This window comes from Amphiprion ocellaris, chromosome 16 (assembly GCF_022539595.1).
Source record: "Amphiprion ocellaris isolate individual 3 ecotype Okinawa chromosome 16, ASM2253959v1, whole genome shotgun sequence".
NCBI lineage: Eukaryota > Metazoa > Chordata > Actinopteri > Pomacentridae > Amphiprion > Amphiprion ocellaris.
The window spans coordinates 31,919,639-31,932,976 of record NC_072781.1 but is presented as its reverse complement, the minus strand read 5'-3'; the positions used below and the strand labels follow the sequence as shown (position 1 = coordinate 31,932,976).

The 13,338-nt window shown below is 40.3% G+C and overlaps 3 protein-coding genes across 4 annotated transcripts; 2 read left to right on the top strand and 1 right to left on the bottom strand.

The window, feature by feature from the left end:
* The first annotated feature begins 61 nt into the window (after positions 1-61).
* Positions 62-3,851, top strand: LOC111562834 (T-cell surface antigen CD2-like). Of its 2 annotated transcripts, none has more exons than XM_023261581.3 (2): positions 62-235; positions 777-3,851. In XM_023261581.3, the coding sequence occupies exon 2, from the start codon at positions 883-885 to the stop codon at positions 1,720-1,722; it is 840 nt and encodes a 279-aa protein (XP_023117349.2). In that variant the 5' UTR covers positions 62-235; positions 777-882; the 3' UTR covers positions 1,723-3,851. The 2 variants fall into 2 exon arrangements, with proteins under 2 accessions (XP_023117349.2, XP_023117348.2); XM_023261580.3 differs by having other exon boundaries at positions 63-235; positions 718-3,851.
* Positions 3,852-7,049: 3,198 nt separating this feature from the next.
* On the bottom strand, positions 7,050-9,292 carry LOC129350823 (V-set and immunoglobulin domain-containing protein 1-like). The gene has a single exon (XM_055018546.1). It carries the CDS (start codon positions 9,169-9,171, stop codon positions 8,395-8,397), a length of 777 nt encoding a protein of 258 aa, XP_054874521.1. The 5' UTR covers positions 9,172-9,292; the 3' UTR covers positions 7,050-8,394.
* Positions 9,293-9,872: 580 nt separating this feature from the next.
* Positions 9,873-13,051, top strand: LOC111562825 (uncharacterized). Its single transcript, XM_023261563.3, has one exon. It carries the CDS (start codon positions 10,680-10,682, stop codon positions 11,505-11,507), a length of 828 nt encoding a protein of 275 aa, XP_023117331.2. The 5' UTR covers positions 9,873-10,679; the 3' UTR covers positions 11,508-13,051.
* Positions 13,052-13,338: the final 287 nt, after the last annotated feature.

Sequence of the window (13,338 nt, the reverse complement as noted above, 5' to 3'; positions counted from 1 at the left end):
AACATCTCGACAGACCAGAGACCTATGAGAGAATTCGGTTTGTGGACTTCAGCTCGGCCTTTAACCCGACCTGCTCCTGCCCAAACCAAACCATTCGTCTGCGTCCCCCACCCCCCCACGTTGATGTAGACGACGTGATAAGGGAAGGAGGAAGTGTGCCGCCTCATTGTGCCGCATAAAATTGTACGCTACGTCGTACGATTGACACAAGGAAACTTGGAATAGCTTTTCATAGGTAAGAATAGTTTTTGGCTCTTTTTTCCATTATTAAATCTTGCTGAGATCTTCCGGTCTGTGAGAGCTAACTAGTTAGCCACTAGCAAAACACTAATACGAGCTAGCAGGGCCAGTATCAGCAGCAGTAGTGTACTACCGCTACTACTACTATTACTACCACCAATACTACCAATAGTAGTTATAAAGCCTAATTCATATAAATCCAGATGATAGATTGTCTTATATATATATATATATATATATATATATATATATGGGGCAGGCAGCCTAGCCGGCTAACGTTAACATAGCTAACAACCGTTAGCATAGCCGGCTAACATTAATGCCTCCACGCATCTAACGGATTAAAACATTCCAACACGTTGAATAATTATTATGTATAAATATAATTTAGCATACAGTGACATCAACGCACGGTCGAATCCAGTACAGTTAGTTTTGCTGTGAGTTATGTACTAAAATCTAATTAATTTAAATCAGGCACGACGAGGACACCTAAAGAATCTAACGGTGAACGCCCATCGTTTCCGCCGTTTTAGCAAAAAGACGGGCGCGGACGCCGGACGGTGTGTGACGATCTAGAGAGACGTCGTTTTTGCTCAGTCTTCTGTGGATTTCCTGTCAGTCCTGAACTGATCCGTGAACATGGAGGGACGTTCTGCTGTTTGGCTCCTGGCTGCTCTGCTGCTGCTGGAGGCTCTGATCTCTGCTGAAGCCCAGAACACACTGAAGTACCTGGAGGTTGGAGGTAAGCTGGTCCTCAGGCCTGAACCCGTCTCCGGCAGCATCACCAGCATCACATGGAAACTCAAAGGCGGTATCGTGGGTGAATGGAACAAAGAAACGCTGCCCTTGGAGTTTTCCCTTGCGTTTAAGGACCGTGCCAGTGTGGACACGACCACGGGAGTGTTGGAGATCAGCAACATGATGAAGACCGACAGTGGACTGTACACGGTGGAGATCAACGACAGGGTTCAGGAGGGAGGTTATGATGTTGAAGTGATCAAACAGGTGCCCGAGCCTGAGGCGTTTATGAGACCTCCTACATGTACCCAGAGCTCGGAGAGTTGTTTCCTGAGCTGTGATGGAGACATTACAGAGGCTGGACCGGTCACTTTTTATTTTAAGAAGGGAGGCAGAGGTTGGGAGGAGGGAGAACAGAACATTAAAATCATCAATGATGAGGACACACGGGCAGTTGCAATGTTCTCCTGCCGGATGAAGAACCCACTTGGTGAGAAAGACAGTGAACCTGTGGACAATCTGTTGTACGTGGGATCCAACACTGGGAAGATTGTGGGTGGTGTTGTTGGAGGTCTCCTCATTGTTCTTTGTGTTGCTGCTGCTGTTGTGTTCTACCTGAAGAAAGGGCGAGGTGGCAACAAAACTCTTAACACACCAGCAGCTTCTCCTGAAGAGAATGGAGCTAAGCCAGAGGAAAGACCACTCAATGACAGGCACCCTGATTCCAAAGAAGATGTATGAAGCTGTGAAGCTCCATAGAAAACCCCATCAGAGCTTCCTGTTGCTAGTTTGGGTTTGTTGTTTCAGCATCCTGCCTTGTGCCTTCCAAAAAGAATGAACCCGTTGGGGAAGAAAAGTATGATTGTTTTTCTTTTCTTTATGTAATCCTGTTCACAGGTTGTTTCCCCTTCATGAGTCAAACATTAGGTAAAATGTGACACGACGACTCCACAGATGGATGCAGGATTTTAAATCCAGCGTTTCTCTTCACAGTATTACAGAGGTGGATCAGGCATTCAGATAGTTTTACTTAAACAAAATAATCAGCAACACAGTGTGGAAGTACGCTGTTACAAGTAAAAGTTCTGCATTTTAAATCTTTTACTTAAAGCATACGCATCAAAATAAAATGCCAAAAGTACTTATTTTGCAAATGATCCTATTTTCAGTCGTGCATCACAGGTGTTCATGGAGAGAATGTGTCGGTTTATTGCCATATTTCAGTGAGATTGGTTCTTTTTTTCACTCAGAAAAATTAGAACATAGGAAGATGATGCATTTTTTTTTTTTTTGCTGCAATCTGTCTTAATCATGAATGTCCTCTTATGTCTGGAGGGAATGATTTGTAACATCACAGCACTTTATTAGTAATATATGAGGTGACACACTTTAAATTCAACAAAAGATTTGCAGCTGCTGTGATTCTGATCTCTCATTTGGCAACATTGCAGTAATTTGGTTCATATTTTGACTAATTCTTCATCTCTAATGTACATCACATTATTTGTTTATAATCACTTTAAGGTGGAGCTGATTTTGGTGACTTCATAAACTGCTGGTTTGCTTTTAATTTTCTACAAAGCCTTAATATAGAAATAATAATTTTATTTCTACATTCTATTTGATCTTATTTTTCTGAATCATGACGAAGGGAAAACACAGATATTCAGGGCTGCAAACCAACAGTTATGTAAATTGTCTGGTTGAATCTGAGGAATATGTAGTTGTTCTTTGCTTCTCTAATAACGTATAATTTGTACTGTGCTGTGTTGCTTTCTGATACTGCAGCATTTGGACGATCCCATTCAATCCAGGAGATGCACTCAGAGTGGGAACTATGAAACTGCTGTTTAGTTTCTTGTCATGATGCCAAACAGGAATGTTCCCTTGGAGGTGTTTCTATAGAATCACAGCACTTCATTAGTAATAGATTGTGGTAACAAATGTTAAATTCAACAAAAGACTGCAGCTCCTGCGATTTTTCTATTTAATTTGACAATACTGCAATTGTTTGGTTAATATTTTGAGTAATTCTTCACCTCTAATAGTCACATCTTTTTTTTTTTTAGAATTATTGATGCGTCACTTTAAAGTGGAGCTGATTTAGTTTTTCATTTTCTACAAAGCTTTAATATACAAGTAATATTTGGAGTTTAAGATTGCATTTAGCCTTGTTTGTCTGAATCTGGAAAGAGTGAAAAGATGCATATTAAGGGCTGCAAACCAACAGATACTTTAATATTCTGGTTGAATCTGAGGAATATTTAGTTGTTCTTTGCTTCTGTAATGACGTGTAAATTGCACTGTGCTGTACTGGTTTCCATACTGCGATATTGCGACCATCCCATTCAACCCAGGAGATGCTGTTTAGTTTCTTATCATCATAGGATCGTGCTGTTATTGCTCACCAGTGATTCCTGGGAAGAGCTGTACCAATGTACCTCCACAAATGAGGAACCGCTTGAGGCTGATGTAATAACTTCATAAAAACATCACTGTAAGCTACGCTTAGACTGCTGGGACTGGATTTATGCTGCCTCCACGTGTAGCTGGGACATATTTATATGAACTATTAGGGATACATTTATCTTTCTGTGACATGAACTTGAAAATCTGTCAAACATCAGTGCCACAGCTTTTTAACCACTACTGCATGTCATAGTTTTCAGTCTATGCTCTTTTTTTATTGCACTGGTCTCTGATATATTCTTGGTGGTGTTGTGCCTTCTATGCGCTGTCCCTCACTGAGATGTTTTTGGACTTGCAGTTAAGTTGGAATTTTTTTTTTAAAGAAGACCTAATTTATACATTGAATGTTGTGCTTTTTATTCTTCAGATGCTCCATGAATAAATGTGTGTGTTGCTATACAGATGGTACTAAAGGTGTGTTTTTTGTCAACAAGAGAAAGGAGAGGAAAATAAACAAGGCCGCCCTGCCTGGGATGGATTTAGAAGAAGCTTTTCAAATTGTCTGCAAGTTTGTAAGTTTGTTTTGGTTTTCTACTTTTTGTTAACTATCAGTTCCAGTAGATCAAATGTGAGGAGAACACTGATGATTTTTTATTCTGAGAGCTGAAGAGGATCCATTAAGTTTGTCCAGAATGAGGAACTAAGTGACACCCTGAACAGGAAGCAGTAGGGTCAGCCCCATGTGAGGAGAGGGCGAGCAGAGCATTTCTAGGAATTTCTGAATTTGTTAAATTTGTTACTTGAGTGCAACATGAAGAGCCATCCTTCACCGGTCTGAAGCAGACACAAAAAGCTTTTCCCTGAGAAATGAAGTCATTTATTTACAGAAAATATGATCTGGTTAACAAAAATAAACCAGTGGTCATGTATAAATTAAATTCAGAGTGAGCTCTACGCCTAAATAACCAACAAAACCACACTATTCTTTGAGAGTCTGACTTACCTAACAAACTAAAGGAGCAAAATGAAACAAAGTCTTTCCTCCCTTTATAACTTAAACAGAAGAAAACAGGTAAAACAGAAAGTATCAGCTCACGCCATACATCTAACACTACCTGCTTTTACTGAATGAAGAACGCTGTGCTTGATCTGTGTGAGCCGGTTGGACATCCAACCCTCTCTGACTTCCACCTGAAGTACCGCTTTCCTCAGTCGTTCAGCCAATCCTGTCTGAATATTAAATAGATGCAAAGACAGGAAGCACACACAAAGCACAGGAAAAACTACAATAGTCCTAACAAATTACACTAACATACACTCACTGGCCACTTTGTTAGCTAGACTTAGAGACTCAGACTTTGATTGACTTGACATTGATGACTGATTGGTAATATGTTTAACTTGTACTATACACTGTTTTTCTTATTGTTTTATTTATTTTTGGATGCCAGTTAACAACAGGCGGAGGGACTACTGATGGAAACTAGCTTTTCTGCTAACTCAGGTGCATTTACATTGTTAAAATGTTGATTAATGTACATTGTCCCTTTCTTAAAAAATAAATGAATAAAAAAAAAACCTGAGACAGACTTTATTCATTCCCAGAGGGAAATTCTACTGGAGGGAGCTCCGACTACAGCCACTGCTACTTCGCCTCTAAAGGGACCAGCTGAGGTGGTTTGGACATCTGATTCCAATGCCTCCAGGGAGACTTCCTTTGGAGGTTTTCTGAACACGTCCGCCTGGGAGGAGACCCCGGGGCAGACCCAGAACCCGCTGAAGGGATTATGTATCTCGACTGGCCTGGGAACGCCTCAGGATCCCTCAGGAAGAGCTGGAAAGTGTTGGTGGGTGGAGGAACATCTGGAATGACCTGCTTCATCTGCTGCTTCCACGACCCGACCCTGGATAAGCAGAAGAGGAATGAGGGATGGATGGATGGATGGATGGATGGATGGGAAATTCTGTTGTTACAGCAGCTTGGTATTCAACAACAAGGGGGTAAACAACAAGACAACACAGAATATTAGGGTAGGGTATAAAGTGAAGGTAACATAAAATAAGATAAAATATAGTGTGAGGGTGCTGGAAAGCATCCCCCTCACTAAGGAAAGTATATATGTATATTGACAGTTGGACAAACTGATACAAGTTTATTTATTGTTTTGTGTTTGGGGGGGGGGGACCTGTTAACCTCTCTCTCTCTGGAGCTTGACTTCAGGGGGCGTGTTCCATGGAGTGAACACATGGGGATGCAGCCACAGGATACCAGCAGCTGTCACTCATCTGATTAGATGGAATTGAGAGATCAGAGAGGACAGAGGGGAGGGGTTACAGGGGGGATTTTTGAATAAGTTTGATCTTTGTTTAGTATTTCTTGGTTTGTGTGTTTTCTTTAGTTTGTATCAGACTGTTAATTGTATTTATGTATTTTAAGTATAAAGGATGTTTAATATTGTGTTTTTTAATAGAAGTGTGGGCAGGTCACTGAGGTGGGAGGAGAATATAAGAGCCAGGTGGGCAATCAGTGCAGTGTGTGAGAAGGAGGGGGTCAGACTGAAGCTCTGCAGCTGCTGCTGCCTCAACTGCCATCACTGACTGCACCTGGGGGACTCCTTTGTCTGACTGTTTGGTTGGTGAGCTGTATTTTGTACATGGAAACTCGTAAAAACTGGAGCTCTGGAGCAAAACCTCTTGCTGTTCGGCTGCTTTTTATGGTGCCATCATGCTTTGCCTTTAATGCCGTTTGAGTCATCCAGTTTATAGAGGTTTATCACCACCAGAACCCTACATATAGAAAGAAAAAAAATAACAATATATATACAAGAATATAGAAGAGTGATAAAGAAATGTGCAAATGAACATAATGTGGAAATGAGGATGTGCTTAGATGTGCAAAGATATCAATAGGTGCAGATAGTTTACAGATGGAATGGATAACATGTAGAATGTAAGGTGTCCAGTTTGTACAGTGGTTTAGTCAGCAGGCAGAGTGTGTGAACTGCCAGACACAGACATATTGAAGAGTCTTATTGCTGTAGGGAGGAATGACTTCCTGTAACGTTCCTTGGAGCAGAGGAGTTGTATCAGGTACACCTGTTCAACTGCTCGTTAACACAAATAGCTAATCAGCCAATCACATGGTCGCAACTCAATGCATTGAGACATGTAGAAGTGGTCAAAACAACTTGAATTTCCCTCGGGATTAATAAAGTGTCTGTCTGTGTATCTATCTGTCTATCTATCTATCTGTCTATCTATCTATCTATCTGTCTATCTATCTTGCTGAAGTTCAAACTGAGCATCAGAATGGGACAGAAATGGGATTTAAGAGACTTTGAACGTAGCATGGTTGTTGATCTGAGTATTTCACAAACTGCTGATCTATTGGGATTTTCACACACAACCATCTCTAGGTTTTGCAGAGATGTCCCAGGAGAAGAGGTTTGTTGAACTTTGTCAACAGCAGGAACATGAGTCTGGTGAAAGAAGTTCAGGCTAAACTCAGAGAAATCTGCCCTAACTTGAATCTGAAGCTACTGACTACTGCATCTCTATCCACCACATCAAATTCCTTGTGTGTGTAAACTCACCTGGCAATAAAGGCTTTTCTGATTCTGATTCTCTTATTGATACAAAAACACACCTTTACTACCGTCTGTATAGCAGTATACATGTTTATTTATAAGGCACGTTAGAAATAAAATGCAAAACATTCAAAATCTACATAAAATATGGCTTTCTTTATTTAAAAAAACTCACTGATTAGGCAGTACATAGAAGGCACAATAAGATCAGGAACCCATCAGTGACCAGTGTATTAAAAAGCATAGACTGAAAATTAACTATCACATGCGGTAGTGGTTAAAATGCTGTGGCACTGATGTTTAACATAGTTTCCTGCTCTTGTCATAGAAGCACAAATAACTGCTAAATAGTTGATATAATAATGTCTCAAATATACGTGGAGGCAGCGTAAATCCAGTCCCAGCAGTCTGAGTGTGGCTTACAGTGATGTTTAGAGCCTCGGATTCAAAGTTATTACGTCAGCTTTGACTACACTGGTACAACTCTTGCCAAGAATCACTGTTGAGCAACAACAGAACGGTTCTATCATGACAAGAAACTAAACAGCATCTCCTGGATTGAATGGGATCGTCCAAATGCTCCAGGATCGGAAAGCAATATAGTGTAGTGCAACTTATATGTCATTACAGAAGCAAAGAACAACAAAATAATGCTCAGATTCAACCAGACAATTTACATAACTGTTGGTTTGCAGCCCTAAATATCTGTGTTTTCCCTTCATCATGATTTAGAAAAAAAGACCAAACGGAATGTAGAAATAAAATTATTATTTCTATATTAAGGCTTTGTGGAAAATTAAAAGCAAACCAGCAGTTTATGAAGTCACCAAAATCAGCTCCACCTTAAAGCGATTATAAACAAATAATGTGATGAACCAAATTACTGCAATGTTGCCAAATGAGAGATCAGAATCACAGGAGCTGCAAATCTTTTGTTGAATTTAAAGTGTGTCACCTCATATTATTCCTAACAAAGTGATGTGATGTTACAAATCATTCCCTCCAGACATAAGAGGACATTCATGATTAAGACAGATTGCAGCAAAAAAATAAAAATAAAAAAATAATTGCATCATCCCACTAGGTTTAGAGTTTTTCTTAGTGATAAAAAAAGAACCAATCTCACTGAAATATGGCAATAAACCGACACATTCTCTCCATGAACACCCATGAAGCATGACTGAAAATAGGATCATTTGCAAAATAAGTACTTTTGGCATTTTATTTTATGCACTTTATGCATAACTTTTACTAGTAACAGCGTGAAAAACAAAACAATCATACTTTTCTCCCCAACGAGTTCATTCTTTTTGGAAGGCACAAGGCAGGATGCTGAAATAACAAACCCAAACTAGCAACAGGAAGCTCTGATGGGGTTTTCTATGGAGCTTCACAGCTTCATGCAGATTTTTTGAAATCAGGGCTGCTGTCCAAGGAGTGGTGCTTCCTCTGGCTGGTCTGCATGTTTATGACGGGACGCAGCAACACCACCAGCCACAGCACCAGCCACAAGGACTCCAACAACAGAACCCACAATCGCCCCCACAATCACCCCAGTGTTGGCTCCCACGGAGAAAGGATTGTCCACGGATTCACTGTCTGTTTCACCTACTGGGTTCTTCATCCGGCAGAAGAACTTTGGAACAGCCTGTGTGGTCGCATCATTCATGATTGTTATGTTCTGTTCTCCCTCCTCCCAATCTCCGCCTCCCTTCCTAAAATAAAAAGTGACCGGATCAGCATCTGTAATGTCTCCATCACAGCTCAGGAAACAACTCTCTGACTCCTTGGTACATGTGAGAGGTGTGATCATTACCACAGGTTTGGGCACCTGTTTGATCACTCTAACATCATGACCTCCACTCTGCTTCCTGTTGTTGATCTCCACCGTGTACAGTCCACTGTGGTTCTTCATCATGTTGCTGATCTCCAACACTCCCGTGGTCGTGTCCACGCTGGCACGGTCCCTAAATATCGGGGAATATTCCAACTCCTGCCCTTCGTCCCATTCACCCACGATGCCGTCGTTGAATTTCCACGTAACTCCGATGATGCGGCTGGAGACGGGTTCAGGCCTGAGGACCAGCTTACCTCCAACCTCCAGGTACTTCAGTGTGTTCTGGGCTTCAGCAGAGATCAGAGCCTCAAGCAGCAGCAGAACAGCCAGGAGCCAAACAGCAGAACGTCCCTCCATGTTCACGGATCAGTTCAGGACCGACAGGAAATCCAGAAAGATTTAGCAAAAACGACGATATTTTTAGGTCGTCACACACAGTCCGCGCCCTTCTTCTGTTACAGCATCACAAAAAAAGCCAATGTGTGTTTACCGTTAGATTCTTTAGGTGTCCTTGTCGTGCCCGATTTAAATTCATTTGCTTTTAGTCCATAACTCACTGCAAAACTAACTGTACTGGATTCGACCGTGCGTTGATGTCACTGTATACTAAATTATATTTATACATCATAATTATTCAACGTGTTGGTCTGTTTTAGTTCGTTAGATGCGTGGAGGCATTAATGTTAGCCGGCTATGCTAACGGTTGTTAGACGTTTTATTTAGAATATATTAGATTTAGATTTAGATATTTATTCTTTTACTGTCTGTTGTTGACTGTGTGGATGATCTGACACTGTGCAGGTAGGACTTGTCTGATGATGCTCTTCACACAAGGCAGAGCAGTCCTTGGTAATTTGACTTTATTATCCATTTTAACATCATTTTGATTTTAAATGTGCCTCTATACATAGATTTTAAAGCTTTATATATATATATATATATATATATATATATATATATATATATATATATATACAAAATAAATTTTTTTAAATGTAGGTTAATGTAAGACTTTCACATTTGACAGCTAAACCAGTGAACCAGTGTTTCCTGAAGTCTGAACCACGTGCTTAAGTCCTTCGTCTCCTGGACTGATCAGTGTCCTCCTTTATTATTTCATCGAACTCCAAACGTTTGTTTTTGACATTTTAAAAACACGATTCAAAAAGTATGCCAAAGGAGAACGTAAAAAATGTTTTCATGTGTAAAACCTGTAGTTATTATGGTTAAATGTCTGTACTTTTACAACCGTTTAAAGTACGCACTTTCACTTTCGTTTGTCCTGGTGTAATGAACAATATCGTCTCCCAGATCAAATAGGTCCAACTGCCACTTCTTTTCGAGTATTTACCGTCAAACCTGAGGCTAGCCTGATGAAATAAACACCAAACAACATAGCCTTAAACAGAACAGTTAGTGTCCTGTCGCTTTTGTTGTTGGTGTTAATTTAAACTTCAAAAACTTGTGTGGAAGCTAGCTGACGTTAGCCTAGCCGGCTAACGTCAACATAGCTAACAATCGTTAGCATAGCCGGCTAACATTAATGCCTCCACGCATCTAACGAATTAAAACAGACCAACACGTTGAATAATTGTTATGTATAAATATAATTTAGCATACAGTGACATCAACGCACAGTCGAATCCAGTACAGTTAGTTTTGCTGTGAGTTATGGACTAAAATAAAATGAATTTAAATCAGGCACGACGAGGACACCTAAAGAATCTAACGGTGAACGCCCATCGTTTCCGCCGTTTTAGCAAGAAGACGGGCGCGGACGCCGGACTGTGTGACGACCTAAAAATATCGTCGTTTTTGCTCAATCTTTGTTGTATTTTCTGCCGGTCCTGAACTGATCCGTGAACATGGAGGGACGTTCTGCTGTTTGGCTCCTGGCTGCTCTGCTGCTGCTGGAGGCTCTGATCTCTGCTGAAGCCCAGAACACACTGAGGTACCTGGAGGTTGGAAGTAAGCTGGTCCTCAGGCCTGAACCCGTCTCCGGCAGCATCAAAAGCATCACATGGAAGCTCAACGGCAGCATCGTGGGTGTGTTGGACGAAGGGCAGGAGTTGGTATATTCTCCTGCGTTTAAGGACCGTGCCAGCGTGGACACGACCACGGGAGTGTTGGAGATCAGCAACATGATGAAGACCGACAGTGGACTGTACACGGTGGCGATCAACAACAGGATTCAGAGTGGAGGTTATGATGTTCAAGTGATCAAACAGGTGCCCAAACCTGTGGTAATGATCACGTGTACCCCAAAGTTGGAGAGTTGTTCGCTGAGCTGCCATGGAGACATTACAGATGCTGATCCGGTCACCTTTTCTTTTAGGAAGGGAGGCAGAGGTTGGGAGGAGGGAGAACAGAACATTAAAATCATCAATGATGAGGACACACAGGCTGTTGAAACGTTCTCCTGCCGGATGAAGAACCCACTTGGTGAGAAAGACAGTGAACCTGTGGACAATCCATTCTATGTGGAATCCAACACTGGGAAGATTGTGGGTGGTGTTGTTGGAGGTCTCAGTGCTCTGGCTGTTGCTGCTGCTGCTGTTGTGTTCTACCTGAAGAAAGGGAAAAGTGGCAACACAGCTGATAGAGCAACAACAGCTTCTCCTAACAATGATGCAAACCATCCAGAGAAAGAAGAATTCAACGCCATGCACCCTGATTCCAAAGAAGATGCATGAAGCTGTGAAGCTCCATAGAAAACCCCATCAGAGCTTCCTGTTGCTAGTTTGGGTTTGTTGTTTCAGCATCCTGCCTTGTGCCTTCCAAAAAGAATGAACCCGTTGGGGAAGAAAAGTATGATTGTTTTTCTTTTCTTTATGTAATCCTGTTCACAGGTTGTTTCCCCTTCATGAGTCAAACATTAGGTAAAATGTGACACGACGACTCCACAGATGGATGCAGGATTTTAAATCCAGCGTTTCTCTTCACAGTATTACAGAGGTGGATCAGGCATTCAGATAGTTTTACTTAAACAAAATAATCAGCAACACAGTGTGGAAGTACGCTGTTACAAGTAAAAGTTCTGCATTTTAAATTTAAAGCTTTTATTTAAAGCAAAAATAAAGAACCAAAAGTGAAAGTACTTGTAGATCACAGGTAGTCATTGATCTAATATTGCAGGTTGTTGCAATACGTTCATGCGATGGGAGATTTTTGCTTTTTTTTTCTCCACTCATAATAAATATCAAAATGATGTGATTTTTATTTTTTTTCTTACTGCAGTCTGTACCAACCAGGAATGTTCCCTTCTCAATGTCTCTATAGAACCACAGCGCTTTATTAGTTATTATTCAACAAAAGACTGCAGCTGCTGCGATTTTTATTGTAAATTTGTCAATATTGCAATAATTTGGTTCATGTTTTGACATCACATTGTATATAATTACTGATGCATCACTTTAAGCTGATTTAGTTTTTCATTTTCTACACAGCCTTAGTATACAAGTAATATTTGGAGTTTTAGATTGTGTTTTGTCTTGTTTGTCTGAATCTGAAAAGATTCAGGGCTGCAAACCAACAGCTGTTGGTTTGCAGCCCTGAATATGCGTCTTTTCACTCTTTGTGTGGTTGAATCTGAGGAATATTTAGTTTTTCTTTGCTTCTGTAATGACGTGTAAATTGCATTTGGCTGTACTACTTTCTGATACTGCAGCATTTGGACAATCCCATTCAACCCAGGAGATGCTGTTTAGTTTCTTGTCATCATAGGACCGTGCTGTTATTTCTCAACAGCTATTCTTGGTAAGAGCTGTACCAATCTACTTCCACAAATGAGGAACCGCTTGAGGCTGATGTAATAACTTCATAAAAACATCACTGTAAACCACGCTCAGACTGCTGGGACTGGATTTACGCTGCCTCCACGTGTAGCTGAGACATTATTATCTGAATTATTTAGCAGACATTTATGTTTCTAGGACAAGAACACATGAAGATAACAAACATCAAGCAGTGTCAGCATTTAAACAACTGCATATATATGATTGCTAGTTTCCACTCTATACTCTTGTTTTTTTTGTTTTTATTGCACTGTTTCTGTGATGTCTTGTTGCTTTTTGTAATTATCAATAAGCTCCGACTAATCAGAGAAAAAAATTCTGGAATGAAAACTTTAAAAAAATATCTGCTGTTTCTTTTAATTTATTTAGGTAGCTTTTGAATGTTTATTTTTTTAATTGTTTTTGTAAAATGCCTTATGAATAAATGCGTCTGTTGCTGTTGAGACTGTACCAAAGGTGTGTTACTGCAGCGGTTCTCAAATGGGGGTACTTGAAGGTATGTCAGGGGGTACATGAGATATAAAAAAAAAAATTTAAGGACTAGCAACAATTCAATAAAGTTCATAAACTGAATATCATGTCAAGTAGGCCATTCCATTTTATTACCATAAACCCAGTTTATGGAAGAGTTTATTTTTTTAAAATAATTCTGTTAAACCACGGTTCAAAAGCAATGTCTGATTTTCACTGGATAATTTTCATAGAAATTTTATTTATTTTTACTTTTGTT

Bases quoted from the DNA above. Each gene is read 5' to 3' on its own strand.
- LOC111562834 (XM_023261581.3), top strand. From the start codon at position 883: ATGGAGGGACGTTCTGCTGTTTGGCTCCTGGCTGCTCTGCTGCTGCTG.
- LOC129350823 (XM_055018546.1), bottom strand. From the start codon at position 9,171: ATGGAGGGACGTTCTGCTGTTTGGCTCCTGGCTGTTCTGCTGCTGCTT.
- LOC111562825 (XM_023261563.3), top strand. From the start codon at position 10,680: ATGGAGGGACGTTCTGCTGTTTGGCTCCTGGCTGCTCTGCTGCTGCTG.